The sequence below is a fragment of the Lytechinus pictus genome, chromosome 2, assembly GCF_037042905.1.
Source record: "Lytechinus pictus isolate F3 Inbred chromosome 2, Lp3.0, whole genome shotgun sequence".
NCBI classification, from domain to species: domain Eukaryota; kingdom Metazoa; phylum Echinodermata; class Echinoidea; order Temnopleuroida; family Toxopneustidae; genus Lytechinus; species Lytechinus pictus.
In genome coordinates this window covers 22,199,940-22,221,472 of record NC_087246.1, presented here as the reverse complement: position 1 = coordinate 22,221,472, position 21,533 = coordinate 22,199,940, and the positions used below count along the sequence as shown (strand labels likewise).

General features: G+C 36.6%; 1 protein-coding gene across 1 annotated transcript; it reads right to left on the bottom strand.

The window, feature by feature from the left end:
- Positions 1–281: 281 nt before the first annotated feature.
- On the bottom strand, positions 282–11,330 carry LOC129254559 (glyoxalase domain-containing protein 4-like). The gene is made up of 9 exons (XM_054893038.2): positions 10,972–11,330; positions 9,646–9,695; positions 8,836–8,956; positions 6,980–7,124; positions 6,675–6,725; positions 5,735–5,901; positions 4,093–4,206; positions 3,252–3,338; positions 282–2,670 (listed from the first exon to the last, which is right to left on the bottom strand). Exons 1-9 carry the CDS (start codon positions 11,059–11,061, stop codon positions 2,590–2,592), a joined length of 906 nt encoding a protein of 301 aa, XP_054749013.2. The 5' UTR covers positions 11,062–11,330; the 3' UTR covers positions 282–2,589.
- Between the last annotated feature and the right edge of the window lie 10,203 nt (positions 11,331–21,533).

The window sequence follows — 21,533 nt, the reverse complement described above, 5'->3', positions numbered from 1 at the left end:
GGGTTCACCAGTCGCTCTTAACTTACGAACAGCTTTATGAAACGGCCCCCGGGTCCTCTTTGCACAAATGTATCTACTATCATGGATTCTTTGCCATTCAATGGTAACTACAATGAAATCCTTGATTCTGATTGGCTGTTGAGCTATTGTAAACTCAGATGTTACTTTTGGATGGCAAAGATACCATGACAGTAAATTACATGAAATGAGGCCTGGAATGGCGAAAATTGGAACAAGCCCATTTATTTGTTTATAAATGATAAATGCGAAACAACGATGAGTCCTGTACATCTTTTTAGACATCCTGATTTATTAGCTTAAATGCTTAATTATTTAAAAACCATGATTTGCAATCAAATATCTCACAATTGCACACATACTGTCTTACATACAGTGAATCATCCAATGATATTAGACTGATGAAATCTATTCGCATAAATATAAAAATATGATTATGTATGTTAGATGTCGTATATAATTATCATGTACACTGTAACCCTGCTTGATATAAATAGCCGTGTTTCCATAAATTTTGACTGAATATTGACATATGTGAACGGAATAGCATCATCACACATTGAATTTTGATCAGAGTTCAGTTGAGGTTTTTTATAGACATAAATATTTCTAAGAATAGATAAGTTGTTCTTTTTTAATCATGGAATTGGGCTGAAAGTGAAATCACTCATAACATGCTCAATTATCCACAGTAGAACAAAAAAAAATTGTCAGAATGTCTCAGATTTGTTGCTTAAAAGCATGAAATCCCCCCACCCCCTCCGAAATACATCATAAACAATGTGTAAATACTATGGAATATGAATTACCTATACATAGTACCATGCATATCTTTTAATTTGAGAATGGTATCAATTATCTAACCCAAAATAAATAATATAAAAAATGAGCAATATAAAAATGCAAAAAATTAACCGTTACATAACCAATTGTTTGTCATACCTATCCATTCAATACAACATCAACAAAAAACTAGTTATTCCATGAAGAAAAATAGTATCATCATTACAATTCATCTAATGTTGGAACGCTGAAAAATCAATATCTAGCATACTATCAATAATAAAACAGAAATGACAAGTCTTGAAAAAATACATTTCTGACCAATAATAAAATATATTTTTTCTCAATAATTTTGTTGAATACAATCCATGATTTGCTCTTCATCATAAAAAATACTTGTTTGATTATCTTAAATTAAAAGGAAAATAAAATTATTCATATTCCATCTGTTAGATATATAGAATTATCTTTCAAGATTCTTTTTTTTTTCAAAATTGTTTTTCAAGGCACATCAACTGTATATGAACATACAACTAAAAAAATAAAGAGTACTGTATTTGGTCATACATTATGGGCGAGAGGAAAGGTTATTTAGTGAAGTTACAACATCGTTGTGATCATACAGATGCACTATTCTAAGGATCAAAGTCCTATAACACAAAGGCTAGTGATTAATCGTACCCTTTTCTTTCACAATTAATTGTACATGGTTAGTCAATGCAGACAATCGTTTAAAAAGTTCTACGATGATGGCTTAGCTTTGTGTTACAGGCCCCAGATATTCATGAGTAGCCCATGATAGAATACCAAATTGCATGTTTCTTTGGAATGCTCGTCTGTATGCCTCATGATATGAGACACCCAGCCGGCCTGACACAGAACGCTCAGGGTCTTACAAAGAGTTACAATTAATCCCATCAACCTTAACTGTATGGAAATCCATTGAAGTCATAATTTTTTCTACAAAAAAAAATGCACAATGTCCTTTGTACACAAAGAAAAGCACTCTGAATTTTCAAGAAATCAATGAATGTATGAATTTACAGCATATGTGTATTTCAAGAAAACGTGCGTTTCAGGTGCTGATGTTGCTGGCTTTCCATAAATATGGTTGATTGGATCAATTGCGACTCTTTGTGGGACGGGGCCCTGGGCTATATTGCCGACTGGATGCTCACTGCACTGATGCGCTAGCTAGCTTGGCTGATACTCATGTAAAAAGCTTTGTGCATATTTAAAGATGGAATAAAATATCCATCTGTCCTAATGAATAGAAGAACACTTATTGGCAATCCCATAAGACCAATGTGGGATCCAGTACCAACAATTTCAGGGTTTGTACACCTGACCATTGCCTTCCCTTCCTTTTAACCATTTGATACTAGGAAAATCACCTGAACTCCTTCTAGCAATTTTCTACTAAATTTCATAATATTGTGGTATCTAACCATAGCAATGGACTTTCCAGAAAAATTCTCCTTTTTCACAGACAATAAATATATTACAAAATTTAACATGTATAATATACTACTTACTGCATGATGAGTCTGGTTTGAATAAATAATGTTCATTTAATCAAACACTTTTGTTTGAGTATATATAAAAAAATATCTTACGTGTCTGCTTTCACTTTAAATATGAACCGAATTCATAATTTTTCTCAAGTGTAATTGCTGTTTTACAAATTGAGTATTTATACTCAAGTAATGATTGTCTACTTCCTTGCAATTTCATTGCCAATTTGAGAGATACAGATCTGGTAGTATGAGTTGATCAATTAAAGTATCACTATGATCCAGGTGTCCACTGCTTACCTAGCTTGGCTTCTTTCTTAGCGAACCACTCAACACTTTTATCTGCAGCAACAGCCTGTAAAGAGAAAATCAAAAGAAAATATACACTTACAAAGTGTTGGCCTCTCCTGTATATGTCAGGATTGAAACTATAAGCTACCGATAAAAGAAATTTTGGACATATGGGTGATACAAGGACACCATAGTATCCATGTAGTAATGGTACAAAATATTCAAATTTTTTAAGTTCAATGCAATTTCTATTCTTTATTTCATTTCCATGATGTGAAATATTGTTAATGTCATTAACTCAGTTCTCAGAATTTTACTTTGTAAAGGTCATAAGACCCAGCCCTAAATTTGATTTAGAGCCAAATATAAAGCTCACTTTGATGATTGAGAGTTATATGAAGTATTAGTCACTCAATTACCTTTGGAAGGGAGGAAGCTTGCAATGGCAATTGAAAATGGTACCTCATTTCATATGCTGTAAGGACTCTACTCTCAGTACAGCTTTTTTATTTTTCTGAAAATGTTCCAAATTTAGGGCTGAGTTCTGTGTGAAATACTGGTAAATCAGTTACTATGTCTTTTTTATATATGGGATGGGGTGGGGGAGGGGAAGGGGATACCTAAAGAGACGATCAAAATCATTACCTCATCTAATAAGCCGTCTGCTTTGGGGTCAACTTGAGATAATTCCCTGAAAGCTTCATCACCAACAAAACAAATCTCATGACCATCCTGTTATTAAAGAAATGGAAAGTAAAAATATAATGCAATAAGAAATAAAATCCCTACAGTTCAACGAAAGTTTATCTGAACTATAAACTGAAGAACTATAATCCCCCATATCACTTGGGTTGGACACTTATACAGTTTATTCCAATTCAAACAAGAGCCCCTCATACACAAATTACAACACAATGAAATCGGGACACATTGTGCAAATGTTTGGCTGGAGACTTTCTTAAAATAAATTGAGAGCCAGCAAGGACATGGCCTTTGATGCCATACTGACTGGCCCCAATGTCCCTCTCATTGGCCTTAGTTATTTTCCCCCTTTTTAATGTTTTCCTAGTTTTTGCTGTAATATACACAATTCATAGCAAAGTGACCATGGGTAGCAATATAAAACTATAGGTCTGATGTATGGAATTTGTTTTTCAACTAGCAATAAGAACCAGATATTAGATTAAGTTATATTTAAAATGTTGTCTTAAATAGATAGTTTTGTGTACTTTATTCAATGAGATCATATTACTTTTATAGCAATTATCCTGTTGACACCAATACCACTAACATTTAAACACAAGTATCATTGGATACCAAAAGGATACAGTAATTGAAAATTTACAGGTATTTAAAGTGGAGGAAGAGCATTTACACTACATAACTCAGTGGTTATGGAAACAGAATATTCCCCCATATTCAGCCAATGTGTATATTTAAGAGGATTTGGTAACTATAAGCTATTACAGTGTAGACTTCAACTTACAGGATCTCCAAGAATGACGACTTCAACCGTAGCTTTGCCAGGGGTGTCTAAACTGATTAGAGGAGTGATGATAGTTTGGCCTCCATCTTTGCTGGCCGCTTCTATTCCAGGTAACTAGGATCAAAGAAAGAAAAAAAAAACTATAGAAATAAAATTCAGCATTGAACTTTGAGAATAGTGCACAAAAAGAATTGCTAAAGTGCCAGAATGCAGCTCTTCTTAATCCTGCAGAGTTATATGTTCCAAAATCCACTATCATGTTATGTTAATTTGGAATCACCTACCTGGACCTGTTGTAATTGGAACAAACCCAGCTGACTTTAGAGAGGCCGCACTTGCCATTCTTACGTGTGATGCAGCCTCCTATGTGTTTTTTTTTATACTTTAACTTTTACTTGCACAGTGCACACTCACCTTAACTGTAGAGGGAGAGTAGATGTTTACACAATTTAGAAGCTTGTGTGCTAGAATGAAAATTACTATATTAATTTTAGATCTTAAACATCAAACATAGGTGATTTTTTTTAATATGCAAAAATAAAATTATACAGACTCATTTGTAGGACCAATGAGATATTTTCGAGCCAATGTGTATACAACCTGTAGGCACATAATACCAGCAGAAATGACTGATAAATTGTGTAGACTGTGACAGTTGATATGTTAATTTATCATTTGAATTATTTTCCCCAAAAAATACCCAGATAATTAGAATTAAACAGAAAACAATGTCTTACATTAATATTTTGTGGGATTTAGACAATATGAGATAACTGAACCCTATCTAGGCTGAGGCCCCCCTCAATAGTCCGTGCAATAGTTTTGCCGCACATTATTTGCTCACTGACTTTTTACTTTCAAACTTGCGCATCTTTTGAGACCAAATTTGCGATGCCCGGGTACGCGGTTGCGAAATTACGCAACATTTTGTAAGCACATGTCAGATCAAACTTGCTCAAAAACGTGATTTCGTGTACAAAGTCAATACAAATTGTGTTTTCAACCAAAAATCATGAAGGTATGATTATTTTTAGTTTTGCTGGTCTAAATGGATTTATTTTATACTGTTTATGATCTCAGAAGAGTCCTCATCACAGTTCATTGAAAAAAAAACATATAAAAAAAGGTCAAATAATAAAGAAATACACAAGAAAGTAATCTGATATCGCAATTACTTCACGTACATTTGCTTACAACAAAGAGTTTGTACACAAAAAAATAGAACATTTGGAGCTTTATCTAGGGAGTTAAAGGAAAAAGTATGATTTTGCATACTAATTACGCTGCACATAAATTAGCATAATTAATAGCAATTTGCATGTAATACAATTTTGTAGAATATGTTCGAGATAACCTACGTGCAGATTTTTGGCGCAATCTGGCGGTCGAGATCTCAAAGGGGGTCTGCGAGCCCCCCCCCCTCCCCCGGCTATATGATCTCCAAAAATACAACCCTGGCCTAGATAGGATAAATCATTTTAATATCAATATTCCTGTAGCGACCACTTTTCAATATTAATTTAGAGGTTGTTGGTTAAAGGAATTAGGCGAGATACAAAAACAAAGTTCTTTACAGGTATCTAAAGCAGATGAAGCACATTTTGAAATGAACATGTAAAATAATGAACCATTCTACACATACCTGGTCTCGAGGGCAAGCAATTGCCACCCTTCCAAATGCTGTCTTGTGATCGATAGGTCCGCCCTGATCAAGCAATTCTAATCTACACTGTCCCTCTCCAAAACCTAAGAGGGCACTGTTTTCAGCTTGCTCATACAGAGTCATGCCACATATTTTGGTCCAGTAATCTAAAGTATTTGGTAAGAATTTAAAAAATATGTGAACTGGTTAACGTACACAGCACAATACAGACAATTTCATTATGACATCATGTCACATTCTAAGATGTTTTACTCTTTCATCCAAATGCATGACTTCAGTATAAATATTCACCTTTAAAAAGGTATTAGAGATGTAAAATTCTGTGACTTTTTTACACCAATGTGGCTAATATCATTTGATCTGGTGATAAACCAGGCCAGATACACTATAAAGTATATTCAAATATTAATTTAACAAAATTACAAATGCATGCTAATTTGCTATATCAAAATAAAACACAAACATTTATGAATGTCCCTCAAATTGATTTCTTAAAAAACTTTTTATCTAAGAATTGTTTTGTCATGTCAACTCTTACTTACCTCTTTAATCTCTTGCTAATCTTTGCAACAATGAATCACTAATACATGAGCATAATGTTCATCTATAGTAGGCACTAGGTCAACATGAGAGGAACTTTATTTGTCTGTTTACATGGTGCTTTCTTCTCATCTTAAATCTTAAATGTATATTTCCTTTACACTCCCCCCCCCCCCCCTTTCTTCCCTACAATTCAATCACCACTTCAATAGACATGAAGAAAGGTCAAATATTGGACTTCGAACTGCAAGCAGGCACTTGGAAAACTCTATTCTATACTTAATCTTTGAGACAATTACCATTTCTTTTATCATTCTTCCAAGTCACATTAGGAGTCACTACCCTAGATATTGGCAAGGTTTTCAAATGTTAAACTTACCCACAGATTTCTGTAGATTTGATACCCCGATAGAAACCTTTTGGACTGGATCTATGAATGGGTAAAACAAAATACAATGGAATATGATACTTCATACAACTAAAATTAGCATAATGTTTATCAATACATCATTGATCTACACTCATTATGAATGCCAATCAAACTTTGTCATCATAAGCAATTCTGATGACTAATCATTAACATTTGTAATGAGCGTGATATTTGCATGGACCGCTACTCTGCACCGAGTCGCGATGCCCTAGGATAAATAGAAAGTTTTGAGCAAGGTTCAAGGAAATAATTACCTCCTTCAGGTCTTGGTTTGTCCACAAGGTAGAACCTATATCCCCCAGGTGCCTGCACCGAGTACACACCCTCAGACTCTATGGTCAAAGGCCACTTGGCTTTCTTAGCGTTGGCTACAGCTACACTGCACTGAATGGTGATACCCTTAAGTCCAAAGAAAGGGTTCAAAATAAGAAATATTGTATCAAATGAGGAAATTCAAGTAAACATTATTGGACAGTACAATCTAAAATTGGAAGAGCTATGATGCTTTGGATTAACCCCCTGACTACCAAATTATGTAAATCCCATAGACTTTGTGCAGCAACAACCCAGATTCAGTATGCAGAATAAGAAACAGGAAATAAGCCATTCTGAAAAGAAAATAAGACATCTAATATGTCTTTTTGAATTTTTGGTATAGAGGGGAAGCTTATTTTGCAATATAGAATGTATATAAAAGTGTGTACATGTACATGTATGTAGTTTTTCTCTCCTGATGACTATTGTAAATGGCTTTCATTTACGGGGTATGTATTAAAAATTATTTAACCCAACTCCTACATTTGGTCATTTTGTCCTAAATGAAAAAACATACCCATGACATTAGGTCTGATGTGAATCAAGTGCATTTGAATACAATTGTCATATCAATGTCAAGAAAGAAATAATGAAAATATCTTATGTTTATACTTGCTTTGTACCTCAAACAACCTTGAAAGTAGCAAAGTGTTTACTCTTCTACTTGTGTAAATATTGAGCAATGGTAATACAATATTCAGAACAAATTTCACATTGTTGTCAACTACACATATATTCCTGAAAAAAATTCTAAGATAGCATCAAGATCATGGAAGTTAGTTCTACTACAATTATAGAGTCACAGGACACTATACTACAAATAAAATAAAAAATCATCTCAAAACCATTTTAAAATCAAATCAAGTTTGAGGTAAAACTTTTTTATTTTCAAGCTTGGTTCTTTTCATAGAAGGATGAATATTTAATATTAGAGAAGAGTAAGAGAGCTTTACAAAATCAATATCACAAAATTGTAATTATCAATACGGAATGAAAGGCTAAAATTAGAGCTGTAATCAAAAGGTAAGCCTAACCTCGACAATCTACAATCAAACTAATTTTCACTGTATAACTGTTTGAGATTTTGGCTTAAAGGGGAAGTTCACCCTGAAGAAAAGTTTATTGTAAAAATAGCAGAAAAATTAAAAGTAATAAAAAATATTGGTGAAGGTTTGAGGATAATCCGTCAAAGATTAAGAAAAGTTATTAGATTTCAAAGTTTTGGATTTGTGACGTCATATGCGAGCAGCATTCCTACATAGCGAATGGTAAAAAATCAATGAAATGTCATTTTCTCAGAAAATTGAAAATGGTTTTTACTGTGCCTTTTGTATATCAATAGACAAATCATTTCACACCCGATCATAAATAGAGTCATCAGGAACCATACAAAATATGAAATTCATTGATTTTGTACCATTCGCTGTGTAGGAATGCTGCTCGCATATGACGTCACAAATCCAAAACTTTGAATTCTAATAACTTTCTTAATCTTTAACGGATTTTCCTCAAATCTTCACCAATATTTTTTATTATTTTTTCTGCTATTTTTACAACAAACTTTTCTTCAGGGTGAACTTCCTCTTTAAGATGGAGCAGAAATATCGAAAAATTGACATGGATTACAAGTTCAGTCTTACTCTTGACCTTATGGCGTTTGAGTGAGGTTGAGTTGAATCAAGTTGCATGAAAGCCAAGGAGAAATCAATGATGCTTTTTAAAGGGAAACGTGACAAAGTATTTCAAGACTCAGAAAAATACCCTTTTTTCATTAAACAAAAATGTTTCCACTCACCAGGAAGTCGTTTCCAAGATCATAACTCTTTACCCCATAGTTGTAGGTGAGTTCTGTCACAAAATGGTTGTCCTCTGGCCCATAACCAACCATAGACTTACTCCACTTGCCATCATATGGCCTATGAGGAAAAGACAAGAAGGGGAGGTGGGGTGGGGAAAGAGGGAGAGAGAGCAGGATAGAAAAGGAGAAATTGAAATTTTAAGAGTTAAGAGCAATCAGGGCTAGTTTATCAAGGACTCATTTGGTGTATTCATAGGACTATTTTGCAAAAAGCAAGTATTTAGTGTTATTTTTTCAATCAATCATAGAATATACCCTCACTGACTTTTAAAGCACAGGTTTGAGTGTGCACACTTGCAAGGTACTGATTGAATGGCATAATTTTAGACTGATGCTGATAAAGTTTCAACAATGGCCTCCGTGCTTTCACACAAATGGATCATTATGGAGGTGAAGGAGGCTGTAATCATGCTCTTGAACTTTTGTTAAAATATGTATAATAACATTTTCATGAAATCCCTTCTCAAAAATTGCACTTCATCATCAGTGTTTTAATATGATTATAAGTGAGCAATAATAACAAAAATAACAGCAACGATCATCATCATCACCACCACCATCATCATCATCATTATCATCATCATCATCATCAATTCATCATAATCATCAGTTCCTGACTAACGCATTATATATCATATTTTCTTATCAGCCCCCAGATGGCTGGGAAACTTAGGATGGTTCAATGAAGGTAAGCTGAGGATGGCGAGTACAAATTTGTCTTTTATCATGACATGAAAACTGTCTTACCCATTGCATGTTGCCTTGCAGCCTTCCTCAAATTCTTCATGCCTTAGGAACTGTCAAGAAATTAATAAAATATGATTCTATATGAACTCTACAGACAATCAGACTAAACTCAATAAAATATGATTCTATATGAACTCTACAGACAATCAGACTAAACTCAAGCTAGCTCAATTACAATTAGATAATGGTCTAATGGACCATGTGAATATGGTGATTACTCGCAGGTAAACCGTCCTTATTTTTCAACATGCTTAACCCTTTGCGTGCTGATGTTGTAATCTTGCACATTCGTACAATTAAATTCAACAATCGTAATTAGTTTTCTTCCCTACCTTCAAATTAGAGAAGCTAATAAAACGCAATAGTTCTTGGATTACATCTATTATCAATATAGACAGCTGGCAGCCGTCTGTTTCGAGGAGTTTTTAAACTTTTTTTAATTTTTATTTCTCCTTGTACACAGACGGCTCGCTAGCGTGCAGCCACCATTAGGGGACTTGCAATGCAAAATCCCCCCGTCGGGGCTCTTCAATTTTTGTCTTTAATGAATAAAAATTTTGAAAATTAACGCGACCAAAATGCAAATTAATATTCCCTCTTGGCATTAATTGCCAAAAAACAGAGAAAAATCAAGTTAAAAGGAACAAAAACAGTGACTTACCTCGGCTGTCGCGCAAATTCACTTCCCCGTTTTATCCGATCTTAAGTACATAAACATATTGCCATTGAGTCCCCTGTACAGATCGCGCTAGAACTTCGGTCTCTGTATTTGGTGAGTGAAGCCAACGGAGTTCAGCTGAACAACCAACATAACAGAGACCGAAGCTTTTAGTCTAGTATCAATAATGCAATATGGATATCTTGAATTTAAGAAAATAACATGGAAACAATTGTCATTATCCCCCCAAAAATTAATTCTGTGCAAAGGGTTACACATGTAATTAACTCGAAATAAAATGAAAGTTTAATTTGCACTCAAAATTTGCCTCTTTTGTTTGCTCCAACATCTCATTTCCATCATCAACAAGACTACAATAGTCAATACATCATTTTTTGCCATTTTTACAATTATTATTATAGACTAGGCAAAGTTACAATTGACCTAGTCCTACTCCTAGGCTAGACCAAAAGCTTCAGTCTCTGTATTTTGGTTGTTCCGCTGAACTACGTTGGCTCCACTCACCATTATAGTAAAATGTCAGAAATTGTTGAATAAATCCCCAGAAACGACGGTTATTCCTGTCTACAATTGACCCCGACCTATGAACGCTCGTACCGTATCGTTATAAAAGACGTTAAGAGGATAATAAAAAAAAAAGTTCAAACCTTCATTCCCAAGATTTCTCGATAGAATTTGGCTGTAGCTGTACGATCTGCCACTTTGAAAACGAAATGTAAAGCTCTCCGTCCACTCATCTTTATGTCCTTACTGAGTTTTTCCCCGTGTATGCTGGATAGAGATTTAATAACTAAAATATTGGAAATCAAGACGCCAGTCCCCAACACTGTACTTGCGTAGCGGGAATCCAATGATCAATCGCCCCAGTCTCTCCGGGCGCGCGCGAGGAATGAAGTGGTATCAGCAATGAATGATATAACGTGTGAATATTTGCAAGTCAGCACCTGACCTGGAGAATGGTCACGTGGGAATGAAATGGGCGTGACCAATACGATCGGATATGAGAAATTTGAACATTTTTGCTCGGGAGTTTATTTAGTATGTAGAGTAAAAAAAAAGGAAAAAGAAATTGGCCCCTTATCAAAATGGTAAAATAACGCTGGGCTCACAGATTCCGAAATGTTTCTAAAAGGATAAGTCTACCCCCCCCAAAAAAAAAGCTTATATATAAGGAGAAAATCCACCAAGGAAAAATTCTTCAAAATCGGATGTAAAAAAAAATTATGCACATATCCTCGTTAGTATATGCAGATTTGCAAATGGGGGGGGGGGGGGGGAGGGGGTACTGATGGCGTCACTCATTCACTATTTCTTTTTTATTACTATAATTTGAAATATACTTTTTTCTCCTCATTGTACTTCAAAGTTTATTCATTTATTTATGTATGTATTTATTTATTTATTTATTCATTTATTTATTTATTTATGCATTTATCCGGGGCATTTATTTATTTACTACACATATTTCACTACGGAATTTGAAATTCGACAACATATTCAGAATATGATATCATATTTCACCCCTTTTCCCCTGTTCTTTCTCTCTCTCTGACTCTAGATCTTTCTCCGCCTTTTGTCATGGATTTTTTTTTGGGGGGGGAGGGAAATAGCCCCCTTATTTGTATATGCCATGGATAAAAAATACTTGTGGCAAAGCGTGAGGTGACAAAAAATACATGTCAGGCATGATGCAGTTACATAATCTAACCCCTCTTTTCCAATCATATGGGCTAGTATTATTTCCCTCTCTCTCCCGCCCTCTCGATCCTGGCCTCCATACAATTTGTTACCCCCTCCCTTTCCCACCCACTGGATGATCAGGGGGCTCCATGGGGATATATATGATTTGGAAATAATAAGCTTATGGAAAAGAATTAGGTCCTCCGCCTCCCCCCTTGGATTCCTGAAAACCTTTTTGGAGGAGGGGGCTTTTCAAATTTTTTGGGGTGACACGTCCTCATTTATTGCCAATAAGAGATGCTCTGGCGGAGGAACCCCCTCCCCCCCCCCTGAAATCCTGGCTCCGACCCTCGTCTCATCACTCTACATCTTTTCATGGATATTGCCACCCCCCCCCCTTGGTATCCCTTTCCAAAAGTCTACATTCTTTGTATTTGTCCTATATGTCAGTTATTCCCATGGATCTTATAGGATCCATAATTTTCCCCTCCTGTCTACTGGATCATGGTCTATGCCTAGCCCCTCTTCATCTCTCCATCCTTCTTTCTCCAATATCTGTCTCTTCTCTCTCCCTCTTTTCTATTCCCACTCTCTGCTTCGTATCTACCCTCTCCTGCACTTGTCGATAATCTAACCCACTTTTCCCCATCCCACTCTCCCTCCTTACTCCTCATCTCTCATTACCAAGAACTTCTCTTTCATCCTATATATGCCTCTCTTATTATCCAATTACCTTACTCTCCCGTTTATTTTATCTATTCCTTTCTCCTTTTTTTCCGACTCTTCTGTCTCTCATATCTATCATTTCTTCCCCCCTGTAAAATATCCTCATATCCCTGATTCTCCTCTTTCTCCTTTTGACTCTTTCCTAGTTGTGTCCATGCCTCGCCACCCCACCCCCTTCTCTCTCTCTCTATTTCGTTGTTGCTCAATATACAAGCTTATCACTACTAAATGGGTCAAAGTTCGCATAATGATTATATGACACAAAATAATCAAGTAAAAAAAATAACTACATAACTTCCATAAATTCATATCATCCTTTTATTGATATCATGGCAATATTATATATTTGAATAGGTTTATTCCTCAAACACTGAAAGATCACCAAATATAGGAACAAATAATGGAAGTACATCATGGCCGTACATAGCGGGGAGGAGGCAACTGCCCCCCCCCCAAAAAAAAAAAAAAATAATAATAATAAAATAAATAAATTGAAAACTTACATTTTTACTGAAAATTGTCACAAAAATTCACCAGAAGTATGCAAAATATTTCACTTTATAAAATTTAATTTACTTTGCAAAAGCGCCTCAATGACAAGCTTGGTAGCTTCGCTCTCTCGCTTTTGATTTTCTTAGGAAAGGTCTACGATTCCACCCCCCCCCCCCCCCCCCGGAAAATTTTCTTTGTACGGCCATGAAGTAGATCAAAGTCATAGCAAGTGAAACAGATGTATTCAAATATCAAAAATTGTAATCATAATTCTTATTCACACAAGGTCGCCACTCAGCTCTTATGAACTGTTTTCCAGAATGACTATGAGGCAGCCATTATCTGATGCAAAGGCAAGGTTTAAACCATGGGTTTGAAATGACTAAGTTTTGATCTTTAACAAAAAATAATGGCATATGAAAAAATTTAAAACACAGTATAACTTAAGATTTTTGTGTGAAAGAAACGGTACAATTCAATTCATAAGTTTGTTTCGACTATGCGCATGATGACAAGATGACTATTGTGGCAAGATATAGGTTTAATTAATCAAATAGACTTTGAAAGTACCTTCTATTTGAAACATTCCACAGAGACAATATCTTTCTCAGGTGTATTGACTGTTGATAGTTCTTGTCACTTTTTGGTGTTTCATTGGTCTCAGGAAGATCTGTTCTGTGAAATGGGGACTTACACACAGGGGCGGATCCAGGAGTTTTCGAAGGGGGGGGGGGCACATTTTCACCTCTCAAAAGGAGGGGGGCACGGGCCGGCTGTGCCCCCACCCCTGGATCCGCCAGTGCTTACACATGCTTATTTAAATACATGTATAGTCAACCTTTCCTCAATTTGAACTTGCATCAGTTGAATAACCACCTAAGTCGATGGTTGTTTCAACTCATCTTTTACATTCTACATTTTATATCATTTTTTATTGTTTTAAATCTTCTTCAGTATTTTTGTTCCATAAGCTGTTTTTTTCAGTCCGAACAAATTAAACTTCAAAGCAAGGTTCACTGTACAATTTACACATTCATTAATGTTACCATGACTTAATTCATAAAATTTGTAGATGTATGTTCTTTCAGAAAAGAATAAACAATTGGTTTTATGTTTTTTCCCATTTACATGGTGGAGGGGGGGTGATAATAAATTGAAATCAATCTTTACAAGACATTAATAAACTTTGAAAAAAGACAATGTACTATTATTAAATTAGCTGATTTATTAATTGAGTTAGCCCCACCCCACCCCTAAAAAAGAAAACGATTTAATGGTTTTATGTTTTTTTGTTGTATTTTATTCGCAGGAAGTATCGCTATGTGGCATGTCGGCAGAACGGTCGATGGTGCTGGGGCATCCTTGGGAAAGATATAAGGGTCCAGCTACCTGCCTGTGTTTTATGCAAGATCAGAATGGCTTTCCCTGATGGAGCGAACACCTACAAAGGCACACGTCTTTGATGCTTGAATATTGAAAACTGATCAATTTTGCCTTCTTGGCATTAGGTGACATTTTATATGTTATATGCTTCAAAGTCAGCTACTCACGTTGATGGTCACAGATGAACCTAAATCAGACGAACTACAATTTTACAACCAACATCGAACCTTGCCTTGGCCCATTTTTACAAACTTTCTATTTATTGATATTGCTGTAATGTTCTGACCGCATAGCGCCATTGGCTCAATGTCATTTTGGCACTTATCATCATTGCACACCAAACCTACAATCTTGAGGCCACCATCACGATTTTGTGCCTCAGTAGACTGTTTTATTATCACAGTCTCCAGACCATTTCCTTAAGTAATAAGATAGAAGACATTGAGTGACATCTTTATAATGTAACACAAAAAGTTTCAAATATAATGATTTAGCCAAAATGGGGTTTAAGGACCATGACCTTCATCAAATGAAGACATACCTCGCGCAAGCTCCTCACCCACATGCATTGTGAATGAGGAATGTAACTGTGTGGAATTTGATCCGGACACGTGTACTATGTCTTCAGAATCCTGCAAAAGACCCGCCCTTCGAAAACTCTCACAAGCCCCATGTCTCCTGACACTTCAGCTCTAGTACCAATAATTCAACAGATATTTAACGAACAAACTACCCGGTACCTATCAAACTTCAACAGCAATTTGATCTCAGATTTGCTGAACTAAGAAGGAACATAACAGAAGAAATTTGACAAATCTGCCAACAGCTAGCAGAGATTGTAGAACACAACTCTTGAGAAATAGCAGACCTGAAAAAGGAAATGAAGCAAGAAATTGATAAAATTGAGAGTGAAGAGAAGAACTAGATAGAGTTGAAACTTATGCTGCGTGAGAGAACTTGGTCTTCCAGAAAAAAAGCAAAAGGAGAAACAGAGAACGTTGAAAAAAAAAAAATGAGAATTTTCATGATTACAAAGCTACAGTTTACAGGAGAGGAGGTTGGAAGGATTGAATATCAGAGAATTCATCGTGTCAAGTCTGAAGAAACATCACCGAAACCAATAAAGGTAAGTTACACTACAAAGATAAGGTAGCGGTGCAGCAAAGAGAAAATTCATTGAACAGCAGCCTTCCGACTTCACAATGTATCCACAAATGGATCATGACGGCGTTGGTTTTTTTTACGTATTATTACATAGAATACATTATATAGCACTGGCCAAAAGATGGCACTATGACTTGAGTTCATTTTGTAGACTGAAAAGACTGCTAATGTATGGCTTATACTAATCAGTCGGGTCGCGTGCGCGTGCGAATCACTCGGGTTTTGGATTTTGATGCAATTTTTTTCTAACTGTGTCTTCAATGGGACAAAAACGCTGGGAAAATAAAATGAAATTGAAATTCGAGTTTCATTTTAGAGCAAAATGTTGTGGTCAACAGCACTACAGGAATTTCTTTCATTTTATCACATATTTGACCAGGTCAATACAGGAAAGTGATTCTGACATTAGATGGGAGAAAATACTCTTCAAGGAAAAAAAAACAAGATGTACATGTAGAGTATTATGTGTCAAGAAAAAGCCTATAGATGAAGAAGGGGGGGGGGGAGATTGGTGGCCTTGGGGTCCCTCGTCCCCTAGCTTATTAAATTTCCTGAGGTTAAGTAATACTTTGCAGCTAAAAAGTATTATCGCAATGGGAAAAGGATAGGTTGGATGCAATATTTCATTGAATCTTTTTTTATGTCTTTCACAAAAAGGCTAGTCAGTGTCAAGACTGAACCAGGTGTGTACAATCCTCCTTCAACAAACTCATCAGATCAGAAGCGGAAATCAAATTCCAGCCCAGAGTAAGCTTTCCTTCTTATTTTTTATCAAATATGGGTGAATGAAATGCAAATGACATGTACTTTTTTTTATAAAATGTCAATTTTTTTTTCAACGACCAAAAAACAACAACAATAAAAGACAAGAAATTCGGTCAAACTCAAGTTAGGTGTCAAGAGGCTAAATCGAGAGAAAAGAAACGATAGAAAGACAAACGAAATTAAAAAGGAATCATGTACGACGTATATTTACAACGAAGCGTATACATGTAATGTAAAAAGCACCGCAAAAAAAAGTGAACACGACTTGGACAAGAATATGTTTAAGGAAACCGTAGACCATAGAAGTCTGTGTGTTTGTGACCAATAACTTCAGTTCAGTACCTCACGATCAAAATCGAGTGGGCGGAGAAAGTACATGTTGGAGTAAATGGGAGATAACGATGTGGGATGTACACAAAATTCAACAGAAATCAGGTCAAATATGTGGAATGTGATTATGTTAAAACAGTAGTCAAAAGTTGCTGGTTTGTTATGTTGCAACAGTAGTCCAGTACATTTTATTTAAGGCACTTGCTGGCTTAAAACGAAACTTGAATTTCAATTTCATTTTATTTTCCCAGTGTGTTTGTCCCATTAAAGACACAGTTATAAAAATTTGCATCGAAATAAAAAACCTGAGTGATTTTGCACTTGCACGCGGCCCGACTGATTAGTATAAGCCTAATGCACTACTGACTAAAAAAAACCCATATGAACCTATGGATATTCAACGGAATAAAGCCATACAAAATACTGTTTCAGAAGCCTATTGCGCCGCACATTGCGACGCATGCACTACCGGCTGTGCACATGCCCTTCGCCAATATGTTTATTGGATTTTCCAGTCAGACTATTGGTTCTTTGAAATTTATAAGTGGGAAATTGTCAATTTAAAGCCAAGGAGATACTACTGAACCTGCATACCCACCTGTTGGTGAAGGCCCTACTCTTGATCCTTTGAGTCTCTGCAGAACGGTTGAGAGCTTCAAGATTGCCTCTTCCTGAACCGACCGCATTTGACGGAGATCCCCTCTTGTATCCAGGTTGGAAACATGCCTTTGACGTTATAATCGACCAAAGTGGGATCAAGCCTATAGACAGATTCTTTTATCTGGAGAAGTACCTGAAAGGTCAACCACTTGAGCTAGTGAGAGGTTATGCTCTGATCGATAATGAAACAGCGTATCTTGATGCAAGAAAGGCTCTGGAAGAACGGTACGGGAATCCTTCTATCATAGCTCATGACTTTCGAGACAAGTTGGAGAAGTGGCCTCGAATAACCTCAAAGGATGCACCTGGTCTGAGAAAGATTTCTTACGACAATGTGTCATAGCGATGGACAAAATTAATCATCTCCGCCACCTGAATGATGACAGAGATTCGTAAGATTCTAACCAAGCTACCTGAATGGCTTATCGTGCGCTGGTCGATGAAGGCTTATCAATGGGCAGAAGACAACAACAGCTTTCCTCCCTTCAAACTTTTTGCACGTTTCCTAGAGGAGGAATCAAAGATTGCTTGCTGTCCTATCACCTCTGTTCACAGTTTGAAGGAATCAAGATCTGAGAGAGGAAGGTCTGCAGCATCAGAAGTCAGAGCATTAGCAACAGATGCTACTACCAGTAGGAATCAGAAAGGAGAGACTGATCAAAGGAAGCAAGGGCCCATATCAATCGTACAAGCACCCCAAACTCTTCATTGCACCTCAAGTGTTAAAGCAGCCTACTTCGAAACTTGGACACTGATGAGCTTCAAGTCGCATGTGGTTTACCTGGGTCTGTCGGAGTTAGTGAAGGTATCCTTAAACCTTGAGGAAATGATCACCCCCTGCGCACCCCAGAAGTAGCAGTTCTAGTGAGAGTGAGCCTCGCACCAAGGACCATTTCATTTGTGTTTTGGTATATGGATGAGAACTCTATGTGGTTTTAATTTCCTATTGTTTTATATTGCACTGCAAATTGTCTTTTTGTGTTTGACATTCACCATGCTTGAAATTATGGAGAGCATATTCTTGTAAATGTTAGGACTTTAGATATTGAACTTTTTAAACATTCAACAAGATAAGGCAGCCAGATATATATGTGTATTATTCTGTACATAAGTCTGTGTATTACAGTAGTCTATGTATAGTAGTTTATATGCATGTTATGCGTGTGAGGAGCACTCCTGATTGGAGCAGCCTGAGTCACTGAATGGGTGCTCTCACATCTCCTACTAAGGCACAGAAGTTGGTGCCAGGTTCGGGGACCAGTCATATTGAGAGAGAAGCCTTTCGCCAAGAAGGGAGATCCACAAAGTTATCCCACTTGACATCAAAAGACAAAAGAAAGTTCCACAGTCAAGACATGTTCACCATTTTGTTACAAAAGTTGAAGAAAATTGCATAAATTTAGAGTTCAAACAATTGCGAACTACACACTATTCCGTAAACTCAATCGCTTGTAAACACTCGCTCATCGTTTACTCACTTCGTGCTGTGAGTAAATGAAGTATAACTGTATGGAACTGTGAAACTGAACTGTTTATTTCTAGTGCATTTGTATTATTGCCAATCGGATATATAAAATACCATAATTCTATTTATTTACCATCCTGTAGCTTAATTTGTTCCAGAGTCACATAAGTCCGCAATATCCAGACAAAAAGGATGGCAGATTAAGATTTTGCAAATGATGATCACATTACTTCGCTGAAGCATTCATGCAGGGGATACATGGGATCATTATCCTGATTCTACAAGGAACCAGAGGTTTTGATGGCAGACTTTGAAAATAAAGGTGTGGTAGTGCAGAAGCATCTCCAGCTTGAAAGGGTATTCGCATCATACACCGAGAAGAGTGGTGAATACATAAGCGAGTTGAGAGGAGAGGAAACTGGGGCTGCGTCGGAAAAGTTCAAAGGAAATGTCCAGAACAAACAAGAGTTCCAAGTTAGACTGCAGCACTGGATGGAAGCAGCGAAGAAACAAGTGAACGTGGGAGGTCTGTCAGCCGAAGTTGATGACAACAGACGGTCAGTGCAGTCTTCCCGATCGTAGAGTAGCAGGGCATCGCGGTACACTGTTGTTCCGGTATCGTCATGACATGCTGTGTCCTGCATAGCACTGTTGAGGTTCAGAATAATCCATTCTTAGATCACTGGAACATCATGCAAAATGATCAACAGCCTGTCCATCCTGCCAATCATTACAAAGGACAGAATATTGCAGCTACATTAATCTTCCCCAGCGTGCAAATTGGCCAGGAAGGGCAACAGTAGTGAGAGATACCATGACAAGATATTTTGATACATAACTAACAATTCAAAGACATTTACATGGACCGAACCTTTTATAACATTCTTTCCTCTCATTTTATTACTTGGAAAAATCATGGGGGGAGGGAGGTTGTCTGTTTCCTAGCTCCAGCCCCATTTGTGGTGCTGCCCTCTGTGTATTAAATATTTATTCAGGAAATATTGTTTGTGTGTGTTGGCAGGTTTCATGGATATATATCTATCATTAACATTCTGATTTCTTTTTTTTTTATCATTCAGAACTGCCTGAACAGATTTGCCGGAAGCTTTCCCCAAGCTGTTGCAGCAACAGATGGAGCCACATCCCCATCAGGGCTCCTAGGAATGATGCCAGGGTTACTTTAATCAGAAAGGTTTTTATTCCATCATTTTACAGGCAGTTGTTGATAGTTATGGACACTTTATTGACATAAATGTCGGATGGCCTGGTAGTGTGCATGATGCACACATCTTCTTAAACTCTTCAATTTACCAAAAGCTGCAGGATTAGACCCTCTTCCGCCGCAATCATCGGTTTATTTCCAACACTACCATTCCTTTAATGATATTTGGTGAACTTGCATACCCTTTTATGCCGAACCTACTAAAGCCTTACAGTGATAATGGAAGATTGACTCCGGCACAGATCCGCTTGAATAACAGATTAAGCAGGTGCAGAAATACCCTGGAACATTTAGATGCCTTAAAGGGCGGTGGCGAATATTGTACAAAACCAAGGACCATGGACCGATTTGATGAGGGAAATCCTGGTGTTCGCCCCTTTCCAGGGCTTCACCGCCAGGAGTCAAGAGTCACACTACCACCACTGGAATTATGGAATTACAGAATGTCTTGCTGAGTAAGTTTTGACTGGATGGTGAAGGAGTTGCAGAAGAAAGGCATCGACACAGAACACAATCATTTATTGCAAATCCAGGAAAGTTGTAGTATACAATGTGCTTGTGTAAGCTCTTAATTGCATTAATGTATGATTGAATTGATAACATAAGAGTGTGATGAATTGTTATTGCAATCCTAAATCATGTGTATGCGGTCACGTATGGTATTGTGATTGTTAATATATGTGTTCACTAGTGAAATGCTGGAAGTAACATGTAATTGTGTGTGCATTTTTTACATGTAAATGGTGTTTTTATAATAATATGCAAATTTGTTTATAAAGCAGGTAATATAAATGCTTTTTATAAAGCCTCAACATTGGAAAATCTCCATCATAGCTTAAATATGGAAGGAGGTAGTGTGGGAACGGACACATTTTCATCTTTGCTGCATGATAGAAAACAAGTGTATCGCCATGGTACTGGAGTAAAGAAACAAATTGATTTCAACAAATTGGTTGAGAGGAATGCATGTGGTGAATTTGTAAGGAGTGTAGAATTCATCAATGATAAGTCTAAAGGCCCTCACCCTCGTTGTGTCATATACGCAAAAGAGCAGATTGAAGATATGAAAAAAAATTGTGCTGCTGGTAGTATTTTATTTGATGCTATATTTGACCTTGGTCAGATGTACGTCACGTTGGCATCTTATAGACACAGAGATTTTTGAAATAAATGGAATGAAAAGAATGTCCTTGTGTCTGGCCCAGTTTTGCTGCATTCAAATAGGGATACTGAAACATACCAATATTTTGGTAGGCACCATTATACCATGTCACATCTAAAGATGATGAACAACCATTGCCAACAGGGAGAAGACAGTTGGT

What these genes read in the sequence shown, in the direction of transcription:
- LOC129254559 (XM_054893038.2), bottom strand. Translation starts at nt 11,061, where the DNA reads ATGAGTGGACGGAGAGCTTTACATTTCGTTTTCAAAGTGGCAGATCGT. An exon ending in TTGCTTGCCCTCGAGACCAG is followed by an intron (nt 4,207 to 5,734) that starts GTATGTGTAGAA and finishes CTTTGATCCTAG; the next exon opens with TTACCTGGAATAGAAGCGGC. An exon ending in TCGTCATTCTTGGAGATCCT is followed by an intron (nt 3,339 to 4,092) that starts GTAAGTTGAAGT and finishes CTTTAATAACAG; the next exon opens with GATGGTCATGAGATTTGTTT.